This window comes from Ranitomeya variabilis, chromosome 4 (genome assembly GCF_051348905.1).
Source record: "Ranitomeya variabilis isolate aRanVar5 chromosome 4, aRanVar5.hap1, whole genome shotgun sequence".
Classification (NCBI taxonomy): domain Eukaryota; kingdom Metazoa; phylum Chordata; class Amphibia; order Anura; family Dendrobatidae; genus Ranitomeya; species Ranitomeya variabilis.
The window spans coordinates 251,514,959-251,541,428 of record NC_135235.1 but is presented as its reverse complement, the minus strand read 5'-3'; the positions used below and the strand labels follow the sequence as shown (position 1 = coordinate 251,541,428).

The following is a 26,470-nucleotide window of genomic DNA, read 5'->3' as shown; positions in this document are numbered from 1 at the left end:
AAGGAGAGGGTTGGCAGGGCCAGGGAGCGGGGGCTGTCTAATTATACTCACCTACTCCTGGCGCGGTCCCTGCAGGTCCCTGGCTGCCCGGCGCCCCGGCTTCTTCCTGTACTGAGCAGTCACATGGTACCAATCATTACAGTAATGAATATGCGGCTCCACCTCCCATAGAGGTGGAGCCGCATATTCATTACTGTAATGAGCCGTAACGGTGACCGCTCAGTACAGGAAGAAGCAGCAGCGCCGGGGAAGCAGGGACTGCAAAGCGCCAGGAGCAGGTGAGTATACGGGGAGGAGAGCGCTGCGCTGCGCGATATTCACTTGCTCCTCGTTCCAGCCGTCGGTCCGCCTTCTGCAGTGACGCTGAGGTCAGAGGGCGCGATGATGTAGTTAGTGCGCGCCCTCTGCCTAAACGTCAGTGCAGAGGAGGCGGAAGATGGAGCGGCGGCTGGAATGAGGAGCGGTGAATATTGAAAGTGCCGGGGGCCTGAGCGACGGAGAGGTGAGTATGTGATTTTTTTTTTTTTTATCGCAGTAACAGCAAATGGGGCAAATATCTGTATGGGGCATCTTATGGGGCCATAACATTTGTGCAGCACTATATGGGGGCCATAACGTTTGTGCAGCACTATATGGGGGCCATAATGTTTGGGTAGCACTATATGGGGGCCATAATGTTTGTGCAGCACTATATGGGGGCCATAATGTTTGTGCAGCACTATATGGGGGCCATAATGTTTTTGCAGCACTATATGGGGGCCATAATGTTTGTGCAGCACTATATGGGGCCATAACGTTTGTGCAGCACTATATGGGGGCCATAACCTTTGCGCAGCACTATAACGGGGCAAGTGTCTGTATGGAGCATCTATGGGGGCCATAACATTTGTGCAGCACTATAACGGGGCCAAACTGATCCTTTGCCCCAGGTGCTGGAAAGGCTAGATACACCTCTGTGGGGTCCTCTTCTTTAGCCAGTGCAGAGGCCAGCAGCTGACAGTGGTGTGCCTGCTATGGCAGCGCATGATATCACCGCCATGCTGACGTCAGCTGCTGGCCTCAGATTGGTGTTTTGCAGGGAGCTGGAGGAGGTGCTGGCGTCGGTGGCCCCCTCCGGGCTACGTTGCAACCTTTGAGATTGTTTTGCGACTGTCCTCTGACCGTCGCTGTTATAGGAGGTCCTCTGGCTTTCTGTATTGTTGGGGGTCCTGTGGCTGTCACTATTATAGGGGGTCCTCTGGCTGTCTTTGTTTTTTGGGGGTCCTCTGGCTCTCTTTGCTGTTGGGGGTCCTCTGGCTGTCATTGTTGTTGGGGTCCTGTTGCTGTCACTATTATAGGGGGTTCTCTGGTGGTCCTTGTTGTTGGGGGTCCTGTGACTGTCTTGGTTATAGAGGGTCCTCTGGCAGTCTTTGTTGTTGGGGTCCTCTGGCTGTCACTATTATAGGGGGTCCTGTGGCTGTCACTATTATAGGGGGTCCTCTGGCTGTCTCTGTTGTTGGGGGTCCTCTGGTGGTCTTTGCTGTTGAGGTCCTGTGGCTGTCACTATTATAGGGGGTCCTCTGGCTGTCTTAGTTGTTGGGGGGTCCTCTGGCTGTCAATATTATAGGGGTCCTCTGGCTGTCTTAGTTGTTGGGGGTCCTCTGGCTGTCTTTGCTGTTAGGGGTCCTCTGGCTGTCTGTCTTTGCTGTTGGGGATCCTCTGGCTGTCTGTTGTTGGGGTCCTCTGGCTGTCGCTATTATAGGGGGTCCTCTGGCTGTCTTAGTTGTTGGGTGTCCTCTGGCTGTCTTTGCTGTAGGGGGTCCTCTGGCTGTCACTATTATAGGGGGTCCTGTGGCTGTCACTATTATAGGGGGTCCTCTGGCTGTCTCTGTTGTTGGGGGTCCTCTGGTGGTCTTTGCTGTTGAGGTCCTGTGGCTGTCACTATTATAGGGGGTCCTCTGGCTGTCTTTGCTGTTGGGGTCCTGTGGCTGTCACTATTATAGGGGGTCCTCTGGCTGTCTTTGTTGTTGAGGTCCTTTGGCTGTCACTATTATAGGGGGTCCTCTGGTGGTCTTTGCTGTTGGGGGTCCTCTGGCTGTCACTATTATAGGGGGTCCTCTGGCTGTCTTTGCTGTTGGGGGTCCTCTGGCTGTCTTTGCTGTTGGGGGTCCTCTGGCTGTCTTAGTTGTTGGGGGTCCTCTGGCTGTCTTTGCTGTTGGGGGTCCTCTGGCTGTCTGTCTTTGCTGTTGGGGATCCTCTGGCTGTCTGTTGTTGGGGTCCTCTGGCTGTCGCTATTATAGGGGGTCCTCTGGCTGTCTTAGTTGTTGGGTGTCCTCTGGCTGTCTTTGCTGTAGGGGGTCCTCTGGCTGTATATTGCCCAGCATGCCTGATCTATGCGGAGCCATTATTGCCTATCGAATGTTCACGTGTGTCATGGCTGTGATTTGCATAAATGTAACGCTTTATGCATTAGCTCATCACATGGATCAGTGACCTCTATAACCATGGCGACACATCGCTCCGCATACAAACTGAAGACACAAAACTGGAGATCTGTTATCAGAATATTTATAAAGTTGCTTCAAATTTACATGCATAACACGACATTCACACATCTGTGTCACCGACCGCGACGTACGGACGTGCCGCTCCTGACCAAAACGCGACATGACGATTGTGACACGCAGAAGCGTTAGCGCTATGGAAAATGATTGCAAAAAAATACACACCCTACTAGTGAGCGCAAGCGCCAAACTGGAGGATGTCCGCTGGTCATGAGAGAGTTAAAAAAAAGACAATAGAAGTAATGGAAACATTTGTCACAGCTGAATTTGTATAAGTATAAGTATATTTGTATAGTTTTGTAGAAGAAATATCTGGAAAGGTCGTAATATTTGTGGTCGTAATTGTGCTAGAACCTGTGGTGCTTGTGGTAGGAGAGGTAGTTATTGTAGTAGTGTTTGTGAATGTAGCGATAGTTGTGGTAATATGTAAAGTATTAGTATCTGTTGTATTATTTCTGTCAGAAGCATTTGTAGTGGTTGTTGAAGGGATAGTATATGTGACAATATTTCTCCTGGAACTAGTGGTATTTGTAGGAGAAGAATTTGGATTACAAGCAGCCTTTGTATCCGTAGTATTAGGCTGCCGTCACACTAGCAGTATTTGGTCAGTATTTTACATCAGTATTTGTAAGCCAAAACCAGGAGTGGAACAATGAGAGGAAAAGTATAATAGAAACATATGCACCACTTCTGTATTTATCACCCACTCCTGGATTTGGCTTACAAATACTGATGTAAAATACTGACCAAATACTGATCATGTGACGGCAGCCTTAGGCTGCAATCATTCAGCCACAGCCGTAGTATTAGTACTTGTATTAGTGGAAGTATTGTAGAATTTCCAGCATTATTAGTAGTGTTTGTGGTAGTAGAAGTATTCGCAGCATTGGTATTATTGGTATTCTTATTGCTATTATTCCTGGTATTATTAGTATTTGTAGCAGTATTAGTAGTAATATTTGTATCAGTAGAAGAATTTGTATTATTTATATTATTTATGGCATTACTATTATCAGAAAAAAGACAAAAAGCCCAAATGAAAATATCGGGCTGCAAACATAACTTTCATAAATGAATTCCGGTAGAGAGGTGATGTACTTCTATATACAATACACATAGAACGGAGCAAGCCAAGCTCACCAGAGATATAGTGAAACCACAATATTTAAGGGCATAAAATTAAAACATGTAAAATTCATATAAAGGTCACTAAATAGAATAAAAGGATGATTAGACCAGGCGACAACTCAATGAAAGAGTACAAATATATAAGGCCAAAGAACGAGGACATTTAAGAGAAAACAGGTATAGCATGGCAAATGAGAAAGTAGTAATAACGGTGCAAATACACAGGAGCAGCATTAGAAAGGCAAAGTATGACGCACAAGGATGAACAGCGAGGTCTGGCTCTAACATCAGCATACCTATAAGGAAATAGTTTATTTTTATATATCCCTGGTGAGCTTCACCTGCTGCGCTTTGTCTATGTGTGTTATTGATTATCAATATTATTTATGGCATTTTTGTAAGTCAAAACCAGGAGAGGAACAATCAGAGGAGACGTATAATAGAAACATGTCACCACTTCTGTATTATCGCCCACTGCTGGCTACAAATACTGATGTAAAATACTGAACGTGTGAACGTGGCCTTAATAGCAGTATTATTAGTATTTGTAGTAGTTTATTAGTATTTATAGTAGTATTTCTATTAGCAGTATTTGCAGTATTTATAGTGCATTATTAGTATTTGTAGTAATATTTCTGCAGTATTATTAGTATTTGTAGTAATATTTCTGTTAGTAGCAGTATTTGCAGTATTTATAGTAGTATTATTAGTATTTGTAGGAATAGTTCGATTATTTCCAGTATTTATTAGTATTTCTTGTGGTAACAATGCTGCAGAAGTTTACAGCATGCTTTCTGCTGACAGCAGGAGATATCTGGTTGTTTGCTTCCATCTGCTGGACACTTGTATGTACTGCACCCAATGATCTGACTAATAGGACCAGGGTCCTTTCTGAATTCCCTTCTATATTATTCCTATATTGTACCCCTGACGGTCCGACACAGAGTCACATCGCCCTGTACATTACTGTACTCAACCACTGACATTTATAGGCACTGAGCAGCAATCAAAGGATGGTCTGCAGGTAGGAACCAGGTGGATAATAAATACCTGCAGAAATGTAACAATGAAGGATTTCCAACCTATTGATCAGTTCTTTAAGGGGCTGTGCAGTGAAATCAAATTATCCTGCATCCTCAGGCAGGTGATAACTTGCTCATCATTGGGACTCGCACCAATTGTCAGAAGATGGAATTTTTATCCCTGATGGGCAACTTTTATCCCCATTACAATGGAGCAGCAGGACGGATGGCTGACCACCGCTCTAGTCGTTCTATATGGGGCTGCTGGAAAATCTGAGCGCAGCACTCAGCAGCTCCACAGGGAGTGAATGCAGCAGAGGTCACACTTGTGTACGGCCCCTCCACAACAATGCCAGTCTTATTAAACCCTATTGCTCCATCTCAGGCAGCCCCTTATGGGATCCACTCCGTACTATAAGAAGTCAGGGATAATAAGGGCGACAAACAGGGGGACAAGTATTTTGAATGGATCAATTCTTGCAATATAAAACTTTTATTTGGCATCGCGTTTCAAACACCAACATCAAATGGGCACAAAGATGCACCACAAAGGTTGTCATTAGGCGTTTGCACCTTTTCCTGACGCGCCCATTAATTATCCTTCTCACTCCACCTAGTTTGTGTATATATAAATACAAATCAAATACACGTGCTTCTCACAAAATTAGAATATCATCAAAAAGTGACTTTATTTCAGTTCTTCAATACAATAAGAGAAACTCATATATTCTATAGAGTCATTACACACAGAGTGATCTATTTCACGTGTTTATTTCTGTTAATGATTATGGCTTTCAGCCAATGAAAACCCAAAAGACACCCAGACCTTACATCCAGCCTGTATTACTGGGAGAGACACCCAGACCTCACATCCAGCCTATATTACTGGGAGAGACACCCAGACCTCACATCCAGCCTGTATTACTAGGACAGACACACAGAGCTCACATCCAGCCTATATTACTGGGAGAGACACACAGACCTCACATCCAGCCTATATTACTGGGAGAGACACCCAGACCTCACATCCAGCCTATATTACTGGGAGAGACACCCAGACCTCACATCCAGCCTATATTACTGAGAGAGACACCCAGACTTCACATCCAGCTTATATTACTGGGAGAGACACCCAGACCTCACATCCAGCCTATATTACTGGGAGAGACAAACAGACCTCACATCCAGCCTGTATTACTGGGAGAGACACCCAGACCTCACATCCAGCCTATATTACTGGGAGAGACACACAGACCTTACATCCAGCCTATATTAGTGGGAGAGACACACAGACTTCACATCCAGCCTACATTAGTGGGAGAGACACGCAAAGCTCACATCCAGCCTATATTACTGGGAGAGACAAACAGATCTCACATCCAGCCTATATTACTGGGAGAGACACCCAGACCTCACATCCAGCCTATATTACTGGGAGAGACACACAGACCTTACATCCAGCCTATATTAGTGGGAGAGACACACAGACCTCACATCCAGCCTACATTAGTGGGAGAGACACGCAAAGCTCACATCCAGCCTATATTACTGGGAGAGACACACAGACCTCACATCCAGCCTATATTACTGAGAGAGACACCCAGACTTCACATCCAGCCTATATGACTGGGAGAGACACACAGACCTCACATCCAGCCTATATTACTGAGAGAGACACACAGATCTCACATCCAGCCTATATTACTGGGAGAGACGCACAGATCTCACATCCAGGTTATATTACTGGGAGAGACACACAGACCTCACATCCAGCCTATATTACTGAGAGAGACACACAGATCTCACATCCAGCCTATATTACTGGGAGAGACGCACAGATCTCACATCCAGGTTATATTACTGGGAGAGACACACAGACCTCACAACTAGCCTATATTACTGGGAGAAACACACAGATCTCACATCCAGCCTATATTACTGGGAGAGACACACAGACCTCACATCCAGCCTATATTACTGGGAGAGACACACAGACCTCACATCCTGGTTATATTACTGGGAGAGAGACACAGATCTCACATCAAGCCTATATTACTGGGAGAGACACACAGACCTCACATCCAGCCTATATTACTGGGAGAGACACACAGACCTCACATCCAGGTTATATTACAGGGAGAGACACACAGACCTCACATCCAGCCTGTATTTCTGGTCGATACACACAGACCTTACATCCAGCCTGTTTTACTGGGAGATATATACATATATAAATAAACACAGTGAGCACTACTATGGGTGGTGCTAAGGTAGGTACGCAAACCGTACAATGGTAAAAATTAAACCTTGCACTCAACTTAGAAATAGTGATGATTTATTGTAGTACGCTTTACAAACGTTTCGGTCATGTTTAACCTTCATCAGCGATGTATTATATTCAATGGTATATTTGAGGATATCCGTAGGGATAGTTCCTGGTAGGTCTTTATTTTTGGTAGATTTAGGGATTGTGAAGTGGATCTTTTGCTTGTGATATTGGAGCATGTGAGTCTCAGACGCGGTGTCCACCGCTTGTCCAGCATGCCTGTCAGAGGGCTGTGTGGGCGCTGAGAGCATCCGGCTCCCCCATCAGTCACCCGTAACTCCGTCCGCAGCTGCAGATCACAGCTCCATTCAGTGTGTAGCGGCCGCTGCCGGGTACTGCAGAACAGCTCCGTGTTGTTAGGATAGATCAGCAATAGCTGTGCCCGGACAACCCTTCAGCTAAGATAATGGTTCAAAGCTGCAGTGTAAAGCATGTAGAGTAGACAAATCCTGAGCCTCTGATGAACTGTGGCTGGTCAAAAGAGAGACGCCTAATCATGGGGACCCTGCTGGGGAGCATCATGCTGTGTGGGGGGCTGTAGGGGCATCATGCTGTGTGGGGGGCTGTAGGGGCATCATGCTGTGGGGGGGCTGTAGGGGCATCATGCTGTGGGGGGGCTGTAGGGGCATCATGCTGTGGGGGGCTGTAGGGGCATCATGCTGTGGGGGGGCTGTAGGGGCATCATGCTGTGTGGGGGGCTGTCGGGGCATCATGCTGTGAGGGGGGCTGTAGGGGCATCATGCTGTGGGGGGGCTGTAGGGGCATCATGCTGTGGGGGGGCTGTAGGGGCATCATGCTGTGTGGGGGCTGTGGGGGCATCATGCTGTGGGGGGGATGTAGGGGCATCATGCTGTGGGGGGGCTGTTGGGGCATCATGCTGTGTGAGGGGCTGTAGGGGCATCATGCTGTGGGGGGGCTGTAGGGGCATCATGCTGTGGGGGGGCTGTAGGAGCATCATGCTGTGTGGGGGGCTGTAGGGGCATCATGCTGTGTGGGGGGCTGTAGGGGCATCATGCTGTGTGGGGGGCTGTAGGGGCATCATGCTGTGGGGGGCTGTAGGGGCATCATGCTGTGGGGGGCTGTAGGGGTAGCATACTGTGTGTTGGGAACACTGTGATATGTGGGTGATGAACTGTGGAGACGTCATTATTTGTGTATGGGGGGAAATGCAGTGGAATTTACTGTGGCAACCTCATACTGTGTGTGTGTGTAGGATGAGGGAATTATGGGGGGCAGCTTAGTCTACGAGGGCCATGAGAGGGGTAGGCCGGGGTCACACTTGCAAGTGCCATGTCAGAAACTCGCACAAGTCTTTCGCCTCAATACCCGGCACTCAGGACAGGAGCGTGCGGATACATGTATTTCTATGATGTTCCTTCAGTGCCAGGTATTGAGGTGGGAGACTAGCGCGAGTTTCTCACATTGCACTCACAAATGTGACCCCGGCCGTATAATAGTGAGAACACAGATGGGCTCCAATAGGGGCACAATGAACCTGTGTGGGGAGCGAGGGTCCCAATTAGCACTTTTGCTCTGGGGCCCTACGATTTCTATGTGCGCTCCTGGTCTTCTGTAGTGGCGTTATAATGGCTGCTCCCTTCCTTCACAGATTTCCTAATCAACAAAATACAACTCTAAAAAAGGCGCAAATCATCTGATGAATTTGTCTCACACAAAAAAGTCACTAACTGAGAGGCATTCACTCCATAACACTGGTGAAACCTGCTGATGATCTGGACCTTTATATCCACATGATGCGACGCTTGCTACAATAATATCACATTAGGCGGATTATCGGGGTTACATCATTTTACTTATGACAGCGGTCGCTGCGGTGCGATCAATGTGTCCAGCGAGAATCTTCTTCTGCATTTATCTGGATCTTGTGCTCTTCACTCATTGACACAGAAATATCAGATTATACAACAGATATTGACGGGAGAGCTGGTAACTTGGAATCAATGTATCGGTCCCTGTTGTATAACGATTACTGTACCATCGGAAGTGACAATGATAATTGTTTCTCCTTGAGGAGCTACTTTCCGTGTCATCTTTACCTGGAAAGAGATAAAGCCTTTATTATAGCCCTTGTGCCTGTAACCATATACCTGGATTATTATTATACCTCTGTGCACCTCACTTACCATTTTTGCCCAGTAGGTGGCGAGGTTGCCGCACATCAGGTGTATATTGAAGCCCAAATCCACAGGTTTGGCCTCTTCTACTGAGGTAAAGCTGAGGGCGATGGTGTTCCCGAGAGTGGAGTTCTGTGGGGTCAATGGAAAGAGATGGTGATAAAGAAGACCCCTCCTAACACCATTGTCACAGGCCGACCCCCCCAAGACCAGGGGTCTGATCTTTGGATTACAGAGAAGGAATCAGTCGTTAGAAATGTATCAACCTGAGACTGAACATAAATAAATAGAAATGAGTAATGTTGTATCACTATGTATCACATGCTCATGTTCATTCTCATACAGTCTAAAACTCAACATGGAAAAACTGAACTCATCATCTGTCTATCATCCCCCCCAGACCTATCATTCACAGATAAAGGGGTTATATCTGATGACACAAGCTCTCACTTATGTGCAGGATATCGGTGGATGTCTGACCTCTGGGACCTGCACTCATCAGCAGGATGGAGAATTTTTATACCCAAAGGCAAACATTTCTCCCTGTAGGGAATGAATGGAGCGGCGGTGTGGACTGCCCACTCTCAGGAGTCCGATGCTTCTAGATAACTTTTGGTTTCATTCTATCAGACCTCAAATCTAAGACACCACATCCTGCTTCTTCAAGAACGTTTCCTAAATTTGCTCCTTTTCTGACTTGGAATAGATCAAAAAGCTTGTGGCCGCCCTCATCATCTCCCGCCTGAACTGCTGCAACATCTCCAATCTGCCCAGATATCCTTCTGACACATGATCTCCAGTCTAGGACCTGTCCTCTCCATACAATCAGCCCTAATCTCCTGACGCCCCCTACATATAGGAGACTGGATCAGGAGGACGTGACACAGGGAGATGGATCCGGACTTACACTGGCCTCGTAGTGCTCTATTGTCCGCTGCAGGTCCGCTTGGGACGGGGTTGTAGACTCATCCATTCTCAGCAGGTAGCAGCGGTTCTCAGTCCGGATCCCAATGAGTTTCTGGGCAGGAATAAAACATATAATAAAGCAGGAACAAGACTTACTTTTCTTTGAAAGCTGGGTGATCGCCCCCTGGCAGTATTTCCTATGAGATAGGTTTCGACTTTTGGAAGGTTTGGTAACCCCAGTGGAGGACATCATGGCAGTCACGTCTCCCCAATCCCATAAACAGATCTTACCTGGTTGTAGTCCAGGAGCACGGAGGCAGAAAACTTATCGGATGTGAGGAAGATGGCAAATACATTCCCCCCATCGTGACTATAAAATGTCTGATGGACGCTCCCTCCGGCCCCCGAAGTGTAGGACATCTCCACCATCTGCAATAAGGATTGTTACATTGTAACAAGAAATCGATCAAGAAAAGGATAAAGTGAGAAAAGACGGGATCTATAGGCGGCTGTGGGAAACTCAAGTGCCTGCACAATGATGTCCAGGTGTGAATGAGGGTCTGATTGAGGTGGGGTCCCACACAATGGTCGGTGGGCGCCAGGTGTGGCAGCGACTTTCCACCTGATTATTACAGATTCATTGCTGGATGCTATTTATTGGCTGAATTGTTTATGGAAAACTCCGACTATTAGTAATAGGTAAGCAGTCAGACATTAATCTCTAACAATAAAGTGGAAATCTGCTCAGAGTCCTGAAGAGACACAAGTTCAATCCGTCAACAGTAACTTGATGATTGTTTTCAGGAGGAAACAAGAGATTTAGCTTTTATAGACTAAAACTTAAAAATAAACTGAAATACATTGTATTCTAGGTGGAGCGTCACCTTCTCTGCGTTCTTCTGGTTCATGTAAATGGTAAGGGTGACGATGATGGCGATTGTCACAGCGAGGATGAGTCCGGTCACAATGGCCACCAACCACTTCTTCCTGGGATCTAGTGGTTTGGAAATCAGGCTGTATGGCTGATGGGGAGATACGTACATTATAGGATCACTATTCTTATATATACCGGACATTGTATTATTACTAGCCCCCATATAAAGTCAAAGATTTTACTAGCCTTCTAAATGTCATATATCTTTACTAACCACCTATATACTGTACATTGTCAGCTCCTATATGGTGTATATTATATTGTTATTATCCCCTATGCGATGTGTTACATTATTATTGTCCCCTATATACTGCACATTATTATTAGCCCCTATGTGATGTGTTACATTATTATTGTCCCCTATATACTGCAAATTATTATTAGCCCCTATGTGATGTGTTACATTATTATTGTCGCCTATATACTGCACATTATTATTAGCCCCTATACGATGTATATTATATTGTTATTTGCCCCTATGTGATGTGTTACATTATTATTAGCCCCTATATACTGCACATTATTATTAGCCCCTATGTGATGTGTTACATTATTATTGTCCCCTATATACTGCACATTATTATTAGCCCCTATGTGATGTGTTACATTATTATTGTCGCCTATATACTGCAAATTATTATTAGCCCCTATGTGATGTGTTACATTTTTATTGTCGCCTATATACTGCACATTATTATTAGCCCCTATACGATGTATATTATATTGTTATTTGCCCCTATGTGATGTGTTACATTATTACTAGCCCCTATATACTGCACATTATTATTAGCCCCTATGTGATGTTACATTATTATTCTCCCCTATATACTGCACATTGTTATTAGCCCCTATGTGATGTGTTACATTATTATTGTCGCCTATATACTACACATTGTTATTAGCCCGTATGTGATGTGTTACATTATTATTGTCCCCTATATGCTGCACATTAGTATTAGCCCCTATGTGATGTGTTGCATTATTATTGTCCCCTATATACTGCCTATTATTATTAGATCCTATCTGATATGTTACATTATTATTGTCCCCTATATACTGCACATTATTATTTGCCCCTATGTGATGTGTTACATTATTATTGTCGCCTATATACTGCACATTATTATTAGCCCCTATGTGATGTGTTACATTATTATTGTCCCCTATATACTGCACATTATTATTAGCCCCTATGTGACGTGTTACATTATTATTGCCCCCTATATACTGCACATTATTATTAGCCCCTATGTGATGTGTTACATTATTATTAGCCCCTATATGCTGCATATTATTATTGGCCCCTACGTGATGTGTTACATTATTATTAGCCCCTATACGCTGTACCTTATTATTAACCCTATGTGATGTGTTACATTATTATTGTCGCCTATATACTGCACATTATTATTAGCCCCTATGTGATGTGTTACATTATTGTTGCCCCCTATATACTGCACATTATTATTAGCCCCTAAGTGATGTGTTACATTATTATTAGCCCCTATACACTGTACCTTATTATTAGCCCTATGTGATGTGTTAAATTATTATTGTCGCCTATATACTGCACATTATTATGAGCCCCTGTGATGTGTTACATTATTATTGTCACCTATATACTGCACATTATAATTAGCCCCTATGTGATGTGTTACATTATTGTTGCCCCCTATATACTGCACATTATTACCCCTCACATAGTGCATATTATAATTTACAATCCTTGCTATCATTCTTACCGGCAGATTCATGTTGAGCTGTTCTTGTGTCTTTTGCTCCATGGCTTCTCTGGTCTGAAGCCTCCAGTCCCACTGGACTCTTTATAGGGAAGCTCTGGGCCCGGGGCTGTCCCTCAGAAGGAACTTGGAATGAGCCCCAATTACGGTAATAAAAATGTTATTAATGCCGCCCTGGTGTCACACACGTCACATGCACTTATTAACGGTGCCCTCAAGGCGTCATCAGATTCTCTAAAAAGTCTATTCTGCAGCCTGATAATAATAAATCGTATTAGGGAACATTCCTCAGTTAAGGTCAGTGTTCATGGCTCCACCATAAGAAAGAGACCGGGCAAACATGGCCGGCATGGCAGCGTTCCAAGATGAAAAACCACTGCAGAGCAATAGAAATGCTAGTCTCAGTTTATCAGAAAACATCTTGATGATCCCCAAGACATTTTGGAGAATACTCTGTGGACTGATGAGACAAAAGATGAACTTTTTGGAAGGTGTATGTCCCATTATATCTGGTGTAGACGTAACACAGCATTTCAGAAAAGAAACATCATACCAACAGTAAAACATGGTGGTGGTAGTGTCATAGTCTGGGGCAGTTTTTCTGCTTCAGGACCTGGAAGACTTGCTGTGGTAAATAGGACGATGAATTCTGCTGTCTACCAAAAAATCCAGAAGGAGAATGTCCAGCCATCTGTTTGTGACCTGAAGCTGAAGCACACTTGGGTTATGCAGCAGGACAAGGATCCAAAACACATCAACATGTCCGCCTCTGAATGGCTTAAGAAAAACAACATTAGGACTTTGGAGTGGCCTATTCAAAGTCCTGACCTTAGTCCGTTTGAGATGCTGTAATGACCTTAAAAAGGTGGTTCATGCTCGGAAACCTCCAATGTGGCTGAATTACAACAATTCTGCAAAGATGAATGGTCAAAATTCCTCAAGAGGGTTGTAAAAGACTCTTTGCCAGTTATCGCAAACGCTTGATTGCTGTTGTTGCTGCTAAGAGCGGCCCAACCAGTTATTTGGTCTAGGGGGCAATCACTTTTTCACACAGGGCCCTGTAGGTTTGGATTTCTTTTACCCTTAATAATAAAGACCTTCATTTAGAAAGTGCATTTTTGTGTGATATCTTTGTCTAGTATTTAAACTTGTTTGGTGATCTCAAACATTTAAGCGTGACAAACATGCAAAAGAATAGGAAATCAGGAAGGGGTGAACACTTTTTCCACACAACTGTATGTGTCTCAGTCCCAGAATCCAGTGGTTTAGTGTCATACTCCCTGAAGTCTGGGGGCTTTAGTGTCCAGTCCTTAGTATGTGTTATGTGAATGTCTGCTGCTACATGTCCAGTGCTTGATGTGAAGTGGGTTGGTATGTCAGTCCCTGGTGTTCAGTAGTTCATTGTCCAGTCCCTGGCGGCTTGTGATTTAGTGTCTTATTCTCTCGTGACCAGTGGTTCAGTGTAGAGACCCAGTCCTTTGTCACCATTGGTTTAGTTTCTCAGTTTCTGGTATCCAATGGTTTACACAACACATAATACATAGATATATTAATGTCTACAGTTAGTTGACAAAATATTTGGACGGTGACCCAGGTTTTGGCCTGGTGAGCTCGGGAACTCAGAAAAGCCTAGACGTCCCCGAAAGATAACAGTTTTGGATAATTGCAGAATCCTTTCCATGGTGAATAAAATCCCTTTACAACATCACCCCAAGTGAAGACCAGTCTCCAGGAAGTCGATGTCTAAGTATCTAAAACCACCATAAAGAGAAGACTTCATGAGAACAAATAAAGAGGGGTTACCTCAGGGTGCAAACTGTTAATCAGCCGGAAAATAGAAAGGACAGATTATACTTTTCCAAAAAACATCTAAAAAAGGCGCCAGGTCTGGAAAAGCAAAACTAAGATCAACCTGTACCAGAATGATAGAAGAAGAAAGTCTGCAGAAGGCTTTGAGCGGCTTCTGATCCTCGCCACATCCTGTGTAACACATGGTGGAGGCGGTGTGATGGCGCGGGCATGCATGGCTTCCAATGGCACCAGCTCACTAGTGTTTATTGTTGATGTGACTGAAGACAGAGGCAGCTGTATGAATCCTGTGTGCGCAGGGTGATACTTTCTGCTCATACAGTAAAATCATAGAATCCTAGAATGTTAGAGTTGGAAGGAACCTCCAACTTCATCGTGTTCGACCCCCTGCTCAATGCCGGAGTCACTAAACCATCTCAGACAGATGTCTGTCCAGCATCTGTTTGAAGACTTCAATTAAAGAACTCACCACCTCTCGTGGCCGCCTATTCCACTCATTGATCACCCTCACTGTCAAAAAGTTTTTTTTTAATATTTAATCTGTATCTTCTCCCTTTCAGTTTTATTCCATTGCTTCTTGTGTCTCCATGTGCAAATGAAAATAATGATTATGCCACTGTGAAAGCCCTTCAGATATTTGTAGACATGTATTAAGTCTTCTCTCAGTTTTCTTTTTTGCAAGCAAAACATTCCCAGATCCTTTAACCGTTCCTCGTAGAACATACTTTGCAGACCTGTCACCATCCTGGTCGCTCTTCTCTGAACTTGCTACAGTTTTTCAATGTCTTTTTTTAAAATGTGCCCAGAACTGGACTCAGTATCCAGATGAGGCCTGACTGAGGAGGAGTAGAGGGGGATAATTACTGCACGTGATCTAGACTCTATGCTTCTCTTAATACACCCTAGAACTATGTTTACCTTTTTGCTGCTGCATCACACTGTTAACTCGTGTGCAGTCTGTGATCTATTAGTATACCCAAGTCTATTTCACACATGCTGTTGCTTAGTTCTGTTCCTCCTATTCTGTAGATGCTTTTTTCATTTTTCTTGCCCAGATGTAGGACTTTGCATTTCTCATTGTTAAAAACCATTCTGTTCGTTGCTGCCCACAGTTTGTTTGATTAGATCTTTTTGAATCCTTTCTCTGTCTTCTCTAGTATTAGCTCTCCCTCAGTTTTCCCTCAATACATTCATCTAAATCATTGATAAAGTTGTGAACAGCCCAGGGCCCAGGACAGAGCCTTGTGGTCCCCCCCTTGAGACATTCTTCCAACTGGATGTGCAGCCATTTATTACCACTTTTTGGGTCTGATCACTGAGCCACTTATGAATCCAACTAACCGTAGCCTTCTCCCTTCCATTGTTGGTCATTTTTTCAATAAGGATAGTATGAGATACTTTGTCAAATGCTTTGCTGAAGTTGAGATATACTATATCTACTGTGTTTCCCTGATCCACCCAGTCAGTGATTCCATCATAGAAGGAAATTTGGTTATTCTAACATGACTTATTAGTTACAAACCTAAATGCAGCAAGGTTGATTGGATGGAACTTCACAGGACAGATGGAAAATGACCCAAAACATACTGCGAAAGCAAAGAAGTGGAATATTCTGCAATGGCCGAGTCATCACCAGATCTCGGCCCATCGAGTTGCATTTCACAGACTGAAGACAAAACTGAAGGCAGAAAGGGGCAGAAACAAACGGCAAAGCTGCACACAGGACGAAACCAGCAATGATGATGTACATGGCCCCAAGACTTCAGATCATCATTGCTGCAAAGCCTCATACCGGAGGAGACCAGGGATGGTGACCACCAAGGCCTCGAGACATCAGGCAGTCATTGCTGCAAAGCATCACACAGGAGGAAATCAGCGACCTACACTCCATGGCCTCCAGACTTCAGTCCGTCATTGCTGCAAAACCTCACACAGGAGGAAACCAGTAGTGGTGATGTCCATGGCCTCAAGACTTCAAGCCTTCATTGCTGCAAAGTCTCATACAGGAGGAAACAAGCGATCGTGACGTCCATGGCCACCAGACTTCAGCCCATCATTGCTGCAAAGCCTCACACCATAGGAGACCAACAATGGTGACATCCATGGCCTCCAGACTTCAGTCCGTCATTGCTGCAAAACCTCACACAGGAGGAAACGAGTAGTGGTGATGTCCATGGCCTCCAGACTTCAGGCCATCATTGCTGCAAAGTCTCATGCAAGAGGAAACTAGTGATGGTGACGTCTATGGCCTCCAGACTTCAGCCCATCATTGCTGCAAAGCCTCACACCAGAGGAAACCAACGATAGTGAGGTCCATGGCCTCCAGACTTCAGGCCATCATTGCTGCCACGCCTCATACCGGAGGAGACCAGGGGTTGGTGACCGCCAAGGCCTCGAGACATCAGGCAGTCATTGCTGCAAAGCCTGTGCATGTAGAAAAGCCGCGGAGACACCATCACGTGTTTCTCAATGCAAGCAATGAATACCAGGTCTTTCACCGGGAAGGAACAACCACGGGAAGGGCAGCATCCAATAAAGGAAAACCACCTATGCCAAAACATGGTATCCATCCACAGACAGCTGTTTCGGGGTATTTGCCCCTCATCAGTGTGGAGTAGGAAACTGGCTATTAGGAGCAGTGCCTAGTAAAAAGACTATAAACAAAAGGATGAATGACCTCGGGGAGATCAAAACATCCAACACTGCGGAGACACCATCACGTGTTTCTCAACGCAGTGATCCAGAACACTGCCCCCATCCCTAAAGAGAAATATGCAAATGCATGTAGAAAAGCTGCGGAGACACCATCACGTGTTTCTCAACGCAAGCAATGAATAGCCAGGTCTTTCACCGGGAAGGAACAACCACGGGAAGGGCAGCATCCAATAAAGGAAAACCACCTATGCCAAAACATGGTATCCATCCACAGACAGCTGTTTCGGGGTATTTGCCCCTCATCAGTTTGGAGTAGGAAACTGGCTATTAGGAGCAGTGCCTAGTAAAAAGACTATAAACAAAAGGATGAATGACCTCGGGGAGATCAAAACATCCAACACTGCGGAGACACCATCACGTGTTTCTCAACGCAGTGATCCAGAACACTGCCCCCATCCCTAAAGGGAAATATGCAAATGCATGTAGAAAAGCCGCGGAGACACCATCACGTGTTTCTCAATGCAAGCAATGAATAGCCAGGTCTTTCACCGGGAAGGAACAACCACGGGAAGGGCAGCATCCAATAAAGGAAAACAACCTATGCCAAAACATGGTATCCATCCACAGACAGCTGTTTCGGGGTATTTGCCCCTCATCAGTGTGGAGTAGGAAACTGGCTATTAGGAGCAGTGCCTGGTGAAAAGACTATAAACATAAGGGTGAATGACCTTGGGGAGATCAAAACATCCAACACTGCGGAGACACCATCACGTGTTTCTCAACGCAGTGATCCAGAACACTGCCCCCATCCCTAAAGGGAAATATGCAAATGCATGTAGAAAAGCCATGGAGACACCATCATGTGTTTCTCAACGCAAGCAATGAATAGCCAGGTCTTTCACCGGGAAGGAACAACCACAGGAAGGGCAGCATCCAATAAAGGGCAAAGCCTCACACCAGAGGAGACCAGCGATGGTGACGTCCATGGCCTCCAGACTCCAGTCAGTCATTGCTGCAAAATCTCACATAGGAGGAAACCAGTAGTTGTGACGTCCATGGCATCCAGACTTCAGGCAATCATTACTATTACTGCAAAGTAATACTCCGGAGGACGCCAGTGATGATGACATCCAGGACCTCCAGACTTCAGGCCATCATTGCTGCAAAGCCTCACACCAGAGGAGACCAGCGATGGTGACATCCATGACCTCCAGACTTCAGTCCATCAACAAAATTATTGGCACCTTTCCAAAACTCTGGGCAAACAACTTTGTTTCTAGCATGTGATGCTCATTCACACTCACCTGTGGCAAGTAACAGATGTGGGTGTAACAAGGTGGCATGGGGTGGTAGTCGTGGGTGAGTTCACTAAGTCACAGTCAGAGTTACCTTTAGCACACAGTCACTCCGGTTGCAGGGGACGAGGTCTCAGGAAACACAATTCACAGTTCGGCTCCAACGGTAAAACGTTACTGAACATGGTGCAATCAAGACAATATTTCCTGCACTTTTCCTGAAGCCTCTGTGTGTGTTACATAGCACCAGCTCCTATCCTGGTCCCGAACCCCGTAGTTCTCCTGGGGACGATCCAGGCGAGCCAGTGTCCATCCATGCTGCCCATCAAGCTAGCGCAGCTTTTATCCCCCCAACTGGGGAATCCTCTGTCCTTGCCATGGTGCATGCCCTGCCCTGGGCAACCTGCCTGGGCTCTGCTGTAAGAGCAGGAAGTCCCTTCCCTAAGTTCAGAGGCTTTGCACCATCCCCTTTTAACTCCTCCCAACTGTTTAACCCTTAGCTCTCTCTCCCTAAGCTAAACATGTACAAATGCATTCACATTACAGTGTAAAATATTAAGAGAACATATACAACACATTACACATTGCAAGAACATTACAAAGCCGCACGCAACACATGTGCTCGCTACTCAGGAGAGAGAAGGCAATTGAGGGTCCCCTGTTGTGGATTCTGTTTGTGGGCTCCCTCTGGTGGTTACTGCTGGTACTGGGTGACTTTGTTGGGTTGCGGCCTTTGGTTTCCACCTGTCCATCAGAGGCTGGGTGTTTCCTATTTTACCTGGCCTTTCTGTCATTCCCTTGCCGGCTATCAATGTATTCAGATGTGCTCTGTTTGGTTCCTGCCTACCTGCTCCCAGATCTTTCAGGATAAGCTAAGTGCTGATTTTCAGTTGTTTGGTTTTTTGTCCAGCTTGCTTATTATGTCTCTATGCTAGCTGGTAGCTCTAGTGGACTGAGGTTCTCCCCATGTGCCATGAGTTGGCACATGGGTTCTTGTAATCTCAGGATGGTTTTTTTGATTAGGGTTTTTTGCTGACCGCTCAGTCCCCTTTTGTATCTTTCTGCTTTCTAGTTTACAGCGGGCCTCAATTTGCTAAAGCTATATATATCATCTCTATGTGTGTGCCTTCCTCTCATTTCACCGTCAATACATGTGAGGGGGCAACTATATCTTTTGGGGTTCATTCCTCTGGAGGCAAGTGAGGTCTTATTTTCTCTGCAGTACTAGTTAGCTCTTAGGCTGGTGCGTGGCGTCTAGAACCAACGTAGGCACGCTCCCTGGCTATCTCTAGTTGCGTTTGTCAGGCGTAGGGCAGCGGTCAGCCCAGGTTCCATCACCCTAGAGCTCGTCCGTTATTACTTGGTACTTTGCTTGTCCTGTGCTATCCCTAGCCATTGGGGATTCATGACAGTATAGCCGGCCCACAAAGTGTTAATTGTTTGGGCTGAAGCAGGAGAAAAAGAAGTGTTTAAGGGAAAAAATTTTTTTTTTTTTTTTTTTTCCTTCAGAGTTTTGCTGCCTAGCCCTTAATTGCTGTCTAGCTGCTTCTTACCTCCTCTTAACCCTTGAATGGCTCTGATCTTAGCTGTTTAACATGGATGTCCAGAGTTTGGCTTCCAGCCTGAGTAATCTCGCGGCAAAAGTTCAAAACATACAGGATTTTGTTGTTCACGCTCCCATGTCTGAACCTAGAATTCCTATTCCAGAGTTCTTTTCTGGAGATAGATCTACCTTCCTGAATTTCAGGAACAATTGCAAATTGTTTCTTTCTTTAAAATCTCGCTCCTCTGGAGACCCTGCTCAACAGGTCAAGATTGTAATATCTTTCCTGCGGGGCGACCCTCAGAATTGGGCATTTGCATTGGCACCAGGGGATCCTGCATTGCTCAGTGTGGATGCGTTTTTTCTGGCATTGGGATTGCTCTATGAGGAACCTAACCTGGAGATTCAGGCTGAAAAGGCTTTATTAGCCCTCTCTCAGGGACATGATGAAGCGGAAATATATTGTCAAAAATTTCGGAAATGGTCGGTGCTTACTCAGTGGAATGAGTGCGCCCTGGCTGCAAACTTCAGAAATGGTCTTTCTGAGGCCATTAAGGATATTATGGTGGGGTTCCCTACGCCTACAGGTCTGAATGAGTCTATGGCTATGGCCATTCAGATTGATCGGCGTTTACGGGAGCGCAAACCCGTGCACCAGTTGGCGGTGTCTTCTGAACAGGCACCTGAGACTATGCAATGTGATAGAATTCAGTCCAGAAGTGAACGGCAAAATTATAGGCGGAAAAATGGATTGTGTTTTTATTGTGGTGATTCAGCTCATGTTATATCAGCATGCTCTAAACGCACAAAAAGGGTTGATAAATCTTTTGCCATTGGTACTCTGCAGCCTAAGTTCATTTTGTCTGTGACTTTTTTCACTGTCTTCCATTTCCGTCGATGCCTATGTGGATTCGGGCGCTGCCCTGAGTCTTATGGATTGGTCATTTGCTAAACGCTGCGGTTTTCGTCTGGAGCCTCTGGAAGTTCCTATTCCTATTCCTCTGAAGGGAATTGACTCTACACCATTGGCTATGAATAAACCGCAGTACTGGACACAAGTGACCATGCGCATGACTCCCGTTCATCAGGAGGTGATTCGCTTCCTTGTACTGTATAATTTACATGATGTACTAGTGCTTGGTCTGCCATGGTTACAAACTCATAATCCTGTCCTGGACTGGAAAACAATGTCTGTGTTAAGCTGGGGATGTCAGGGGGTTCATGGTGATGCACCTCCGATTTCAATCGCTTCATCTACTCCTTCTGAGATCCCTGCGTTTTTGTCTGACTATAGGGATGTTTTTGAGGAGCCTAAGCTCAATTCGCTCCCTCCTCATAGAGAGTGTGACTGTGCTATAGAATTGATTCCTGGCAGTAAGTTCCCTAAGGGTCGTTTATTTAATCTGTCACTACCAGAGCATACTGCTATGCGGAATTATATTAAGGAGTCCTTGGAAAAGGGACATTTTCGTCCATCTTCGTCCCCTCTGGGAGCAGGTTTTTTTTTCGTGGCAAAAAAAGATGGTTCCCTGAGGCCTTGTATAGATTATCGCCTTCTGAATAAGATTACAGTCAAATATCAGTATCCATTGCCATTATTAACTGATTTGTTTGCTCGCATTAAGGGGGCCAGGTGGTTCACTAAGATAGATCTTCGCGGTGCGTATAATCTGGTGCGGATAAAACAGGGTGATGAGTGGAAAACCGCATTTAATACGCCTGAGGGCCATTTTGAGTATTTGGTAATGCCTTTTGGACTCTCCAATGCTCCGTCAGTCTTTCAATCCTTTATGCACAATATTTTCCGTGAATATCTGGATAAGTTTATGATTGTGTATTTGGATGATATTTTCTGATGACTGGGAGTCTCATGTTCTACAGGTCAGGAAGGTGTTTCAGGTTCTGCGGGCCAATTCTCTGTTTGTGAAGGGCTCAAAGTGTCTCTTCGGAGTCCAGAAGATTTATTTTTTGGGGTACATTTTTTCTCCTTCTACTATTGAGATGGATCCCGTCAAGGTTCAGGCTATTTGTGACTGGACACAACCTACATCTGTTAAGAGCCTTCAGAAGTTCTTGGGGTTTGCTAATTTTTATCGTCGGTTCATTGCTAATTTTTCCAGTATTGTTAAACCTTTGACTGATTTGACTAAAAAGGGTGCTGATGTTGCTGATTGGTCTCCTGCGGCTGTGGAGGCCTTTCGGGAACTTAAGCGCCGGTTTTCTTCTGCTCCTGTGTTGTGTCAACCAGATGTTTCACTTCCTTTTCAGGTTGAGGTTGATGCTTCCGAGATTGGAGCGGGGGCGGTTTTGTCACAGAGAAGTTCTAATGGCTCGGTGATGAAGCCATGTGCATTCTTCTCTAGAAAATTCTCGCCCGCCGAGCGCAATTATGATGTGGGTAATCGGGAGCTTTTGGCCATGAAGTGGGCATTTGAGGAGTGGCGTCATTGGCTTGAGGGTGCTAAACATCGTGTGGTGGTCTTGACTGATCACAAGAATCTCATTTACCTTGAGTCTGCCAGGCGTTTGAATCCTAGACAGGCTCGTTGGTCGTTGTTTTTTTCTCGTTTCAATTTCGTGGTTTCATACCTGCCAGGTTCAAAGAATGTGAAGGCAGATGCTCTTTCCAGGAGTTTTGTGCCTGACTCTCCTGGAGACTCTGGGCCTACTGGTATCCTTAGGGATGGGGTAATATTGTCCGCCGTATCCCCAGACTTGCGACGTGCATTGCAGGAGTTTCAGGTGGATAAACCGGATCGTTGTCCCCCAGAAAGACTGTTTGTCCCGGATGATTGGACCAGTAGAGTCATCTCCGAGGTCCATTCTTCTGTGTTGGCTGGTCATCCTGGAATATTTGGTACTAGAGACTTGGTGGCCAGGTCTTTTTGGTGGCCTTCCTTGTCTAGGGATGTGCGTACCTTTGTGCAGTCTTGTGAAGTGTGTGCTCGAGCTAAGCCTTGCTGTTCTCGGGCCAGTGGGTTGTTGTTATCCTTGCCCATCCCGAAGAGGCCTTGGACGCACATTTCCATGGATTTTATTTCTGATCTCCCGGTTTCACAGAAAATGTCCGTTATCTGGGTTGTGTGTGACCCCTTTTCTAAGATGGTTCATTTGGTGCCCTTGCCTAAGTTGCCTTCCTCCTCTGAGTTGGTCCCTTTATTTTTTCAGAACGTGGTTCGTTTGCATGGGATTCCGGAGAATATCGTTTCTGACAGGGGATCCCAGTTTGTGTCTAGATTTTGGCGGACGTTTTGTGCCAAGATGGGCATTGATTTGTCTTTCTCGTCTGCATTCCATCCTCAGACGAATGGCCAGACGGAGCGAACTAATCAGACCTTGGAGACTTATTTGAGGTGTTTTGTTTCTGCTGATCAGGATGACTGGGTTGCCTTTTTGCCACTGGCCGAATTTGCTCTTAATAATCGGGCTAGTTCTGCCACGTTGGTCTCTCCTTTTTTTTGTAATTCGGGGTTTCATCCTCGTTTTTCCTCTGGTCAGGTGGAGTCTTCGGATTGTCCTGGAGTGGACGTGGTGGTGGACAGGCTACATCAGATTTGGAATCAGGTGGTGGACAATTTGAAGTTATCTCAGGAGAAGACTCAGCAGTTTGCTAATCGCCGTCGCCGCGTGGGTCCCCGACTTCTTGTTGGGGATCTGGTGTGGTTGTCTTCTCGTTTTGTCCCTATGAAGGTCTCTTCTCCTAAATTCAAGCCTCGGTTCATCGGTCCTTATAGGATCTCGGAGATTCTTAACCCTGTATCTTTTCGTTTGGATCTCCCAGCATCGTTTGCTATTCATAATGTGTTCCATCGGTCGTTGTTGCGGAGGTATGAGGTGCCCGTTGTTCCTTCGGTTGAACCTCCTGCTCCGGTGCTGGTGGAGGGAGAATTGAAGTATGTTGTTGAGAAGATCTTGGATTCTCGTGTGTCCAGACGCAAACTCCAGTATTTGGTTAAGTGGAAGGGTTATGGTCAGGAGGATAATTCCTGGGTGGTGGCCTCCGATGTTCATGCGACTGATTTGGTCCGCGCCTTCCATAGAGCTCACCCTGATCGCCCTGGGGGTTCTCGTGAGGGTTCGGTGACCCCTCCTCAAGGGGGGGGTACTGTTGTGGATTCTGTTTGTGGGCTCCCTCTGGTGGTTACTGCTGGTACTGGGTGACTTTGTTGGGTTGCGGCCTTTGGTTTCCACCTGTCCATCAGAGGCTGGGTGTTTCCTATTTTACCTGGCCTTTCTGTCATTCCCTTGCCGGCTATCAATGTATTCAGATGTGCTCTGTTTGGTTCCTGCCTACCTGCTCCCAGATCTTTCAGGATAAGCTAAGTGCTGATTTTCAGTTGTTTGGTTTTTTGTCCAGCTTGCTTATTATGTCTCTATGCTAGCTGGTAGCTCTAGTGGACTGAGGTTCTCCCCATGTGCCATGAGTTGGCACATGGGTTCTTGTAATCTCAGGATGGTTTTTTTGATTAGGGTTTTTTGCTGACCGCTCAGTCCCCTTTTGTATCTTTCTGCTTTCTAGTTTACAGCGGGCCTCAATTTGCTAAAGCTATATACACTCACCGGCCACTTTATTAGGTACACCTGTCCAGCTTCTTGTTAACACTTAATTTCTAATCAGCCAATCAGATGGCGGCAACTCAGTGCATTTAGGCATGTAGACATGGTCAAGACAATCTCCTGCAGTTCAAACCGAGCATCAGTATGGGGAAGAAAGGTGATTTGAGTGCCTTTGAACGTGGCATGGTTGTTGGTGCCAGAAGGGCTGGTCTGAGTATTTCAGAAACTGCTGATCTACTGGGATTTTCACGCACAACCATCTCTAGGGTTTACAGAGAATGGTCCGAAAAAGAAAAAAAATCCAGTGAGCGGCAGTTCTGTGGGCGGAAATGCCTTGTTGATGCCAGAGGTCAGAGGAGAATGGGCAGACTGGTTCGAGCTGATAGAAAAGCAACAGTGACTCAAATCGCCACCCGTTACAACCAAGGTAGGCCTAAGAGCATCTCTGAACGCACAGTGCGTCGAACTTTGAGGCAGATGGGCTACAGCAGCAGAAGACCACACCGGGTACCACTCCTTTCAGCTAAGAACAGGAAACTGAGGCTACAATTTGTACAAGCTCATCGAAATTGGACAGTAGAAGATTGGAAAAACGTTGCTTGGTCTGATGAGTCTCGATTTCTGCTGCGACATTCGGATGGTAGGGTCAGAATTTGGCGTAAACAACATGAAAGCATGGATCCATCCTGCCTTGTATGGAGCATCTTTGGGATGTGCAGCCGACAAATCTGCGGCAACTGTGTGATGCCATCATGTCAATATGGACCAAAATCTCTGAGGAATGCTTCCAGCACCTTGTTGAATCTATGCCACGAAGAATTGAGGCAGTTCTGAAGGCAAAAGGGGGTCCAACCCGCTACTAGCATGGTATACCTAATAAAGTGGCCGGTGACTGTATATCATCTCTATGTGTGTGCCTTCCTCTCATTTCACCGTCAATACATGTGAGGGGGCAACTATATCTTTTGGGGTTCATTCCTCTGGAGGCAAGTGAGGTCTTATTTTCTCTGCAGTACTAGTTAGCTCTTAGGCTGGTGCGTGGCGTCTAGAACCAACGTAGGCACGCTCCCTGGCTATCTCTAGTTGCGTTTGTCAGGCGTAGGGCAGCGGTCAGCCCAGGTTCCATCACCCTAGAGCTCGTCCGTTATTACTTGGTACTTTGCTTGTCCTGTGCTATCCCTAGCCATTGGGGATTCATGACAGTCCCCGCCACCTCCTTACATGGGCAGTATGAAAATCACACCTAAAATCAGATAGTGATGGGAGAAGTTGGGTTAATGTTTTCATTGTGTGTCTGTGTGTGCTACAAGAAGAATGGAGAACAGAAAGAGGAGACGAGAACTGTCTAAGGACTTGAGAACCAAAAGTGTAGAAAAATATCAACAATTTCAAGGTTAAAAGCCCATCTCCAGAGACCACTGTAGCTAATCTCCCTGGACATGGACGGCAGAGAAAAATTGATGAAAGGTTGTAGCGCAGGATAATACAGATGGTGGATAAGCCCGAATCAAGGTCCGAAGAAATTCAATCTGTCCTGCAGGCTCAGTGTGTATCATTGTAAGGGTATGTGTCCACGTTCAGGAAACGCTGCGTTTTTGACGCAGCGCTGAGCCGCAGCGTCAAAAACGCAGCGTCCAGATGTTACAGCATAGTGGAGGGGATTTAATGAAATCCTGTCTCCACTGTGCATTAAAAAACGCATGCGTTTTTCCCGCAAAAACGCACATGCGTTGCGTTTTTTCAGAACGCAGCATGTTGCCACAATGAGCAAAACACGCAGGAACACCGCAGGTGACCGGCCAGTGACCTCAGGTACATTTTTGGTCAGGATTTTACCTGCATAAAATCCTGACCAAAGCCTGAAGCAAACCTGAACGT

General features: G+C 45.7%; 2 protein-coding genes across 3 annotated transcripts in view; one reads left to right on the top strand and one right to left on the bottom strand.

Moving 5' to 3' along the window:
• Positions 1-26,470, top strand: part of LOC143764173 (gastrokine-2-like) — a 137,153-nt gene that overhangs the window by 36,882 nt on the left and 73,801 nt on the right. The gene's annotated exons all lie outside the window — the stretch shown is intronic.
• Positions 8,811-12,836, bottom strand: LOC143768775 (uncharacterized). The gene is made up of 6 exons (XM_077257418.1): positions 12,737-12,836; positions 10,945-11,082; positions 10,352-10,489; positions 10,062-10,172; positions 9,164-9,286; positions 8,811-9,076 (listed from the first exon to the last, which is right to left on the bottom strand). The coding sequence occupies exons 1-6, from the start codon at positions 12,776-12,778 to the stop codon at positions 8,978-8,980; spliced, it is 651 nt and encodes a 216-aa protein (XP_077113533.1). The 5' UTR covers positions 12,779-12,836; the 3' UTR covers positions 8,811-8,977.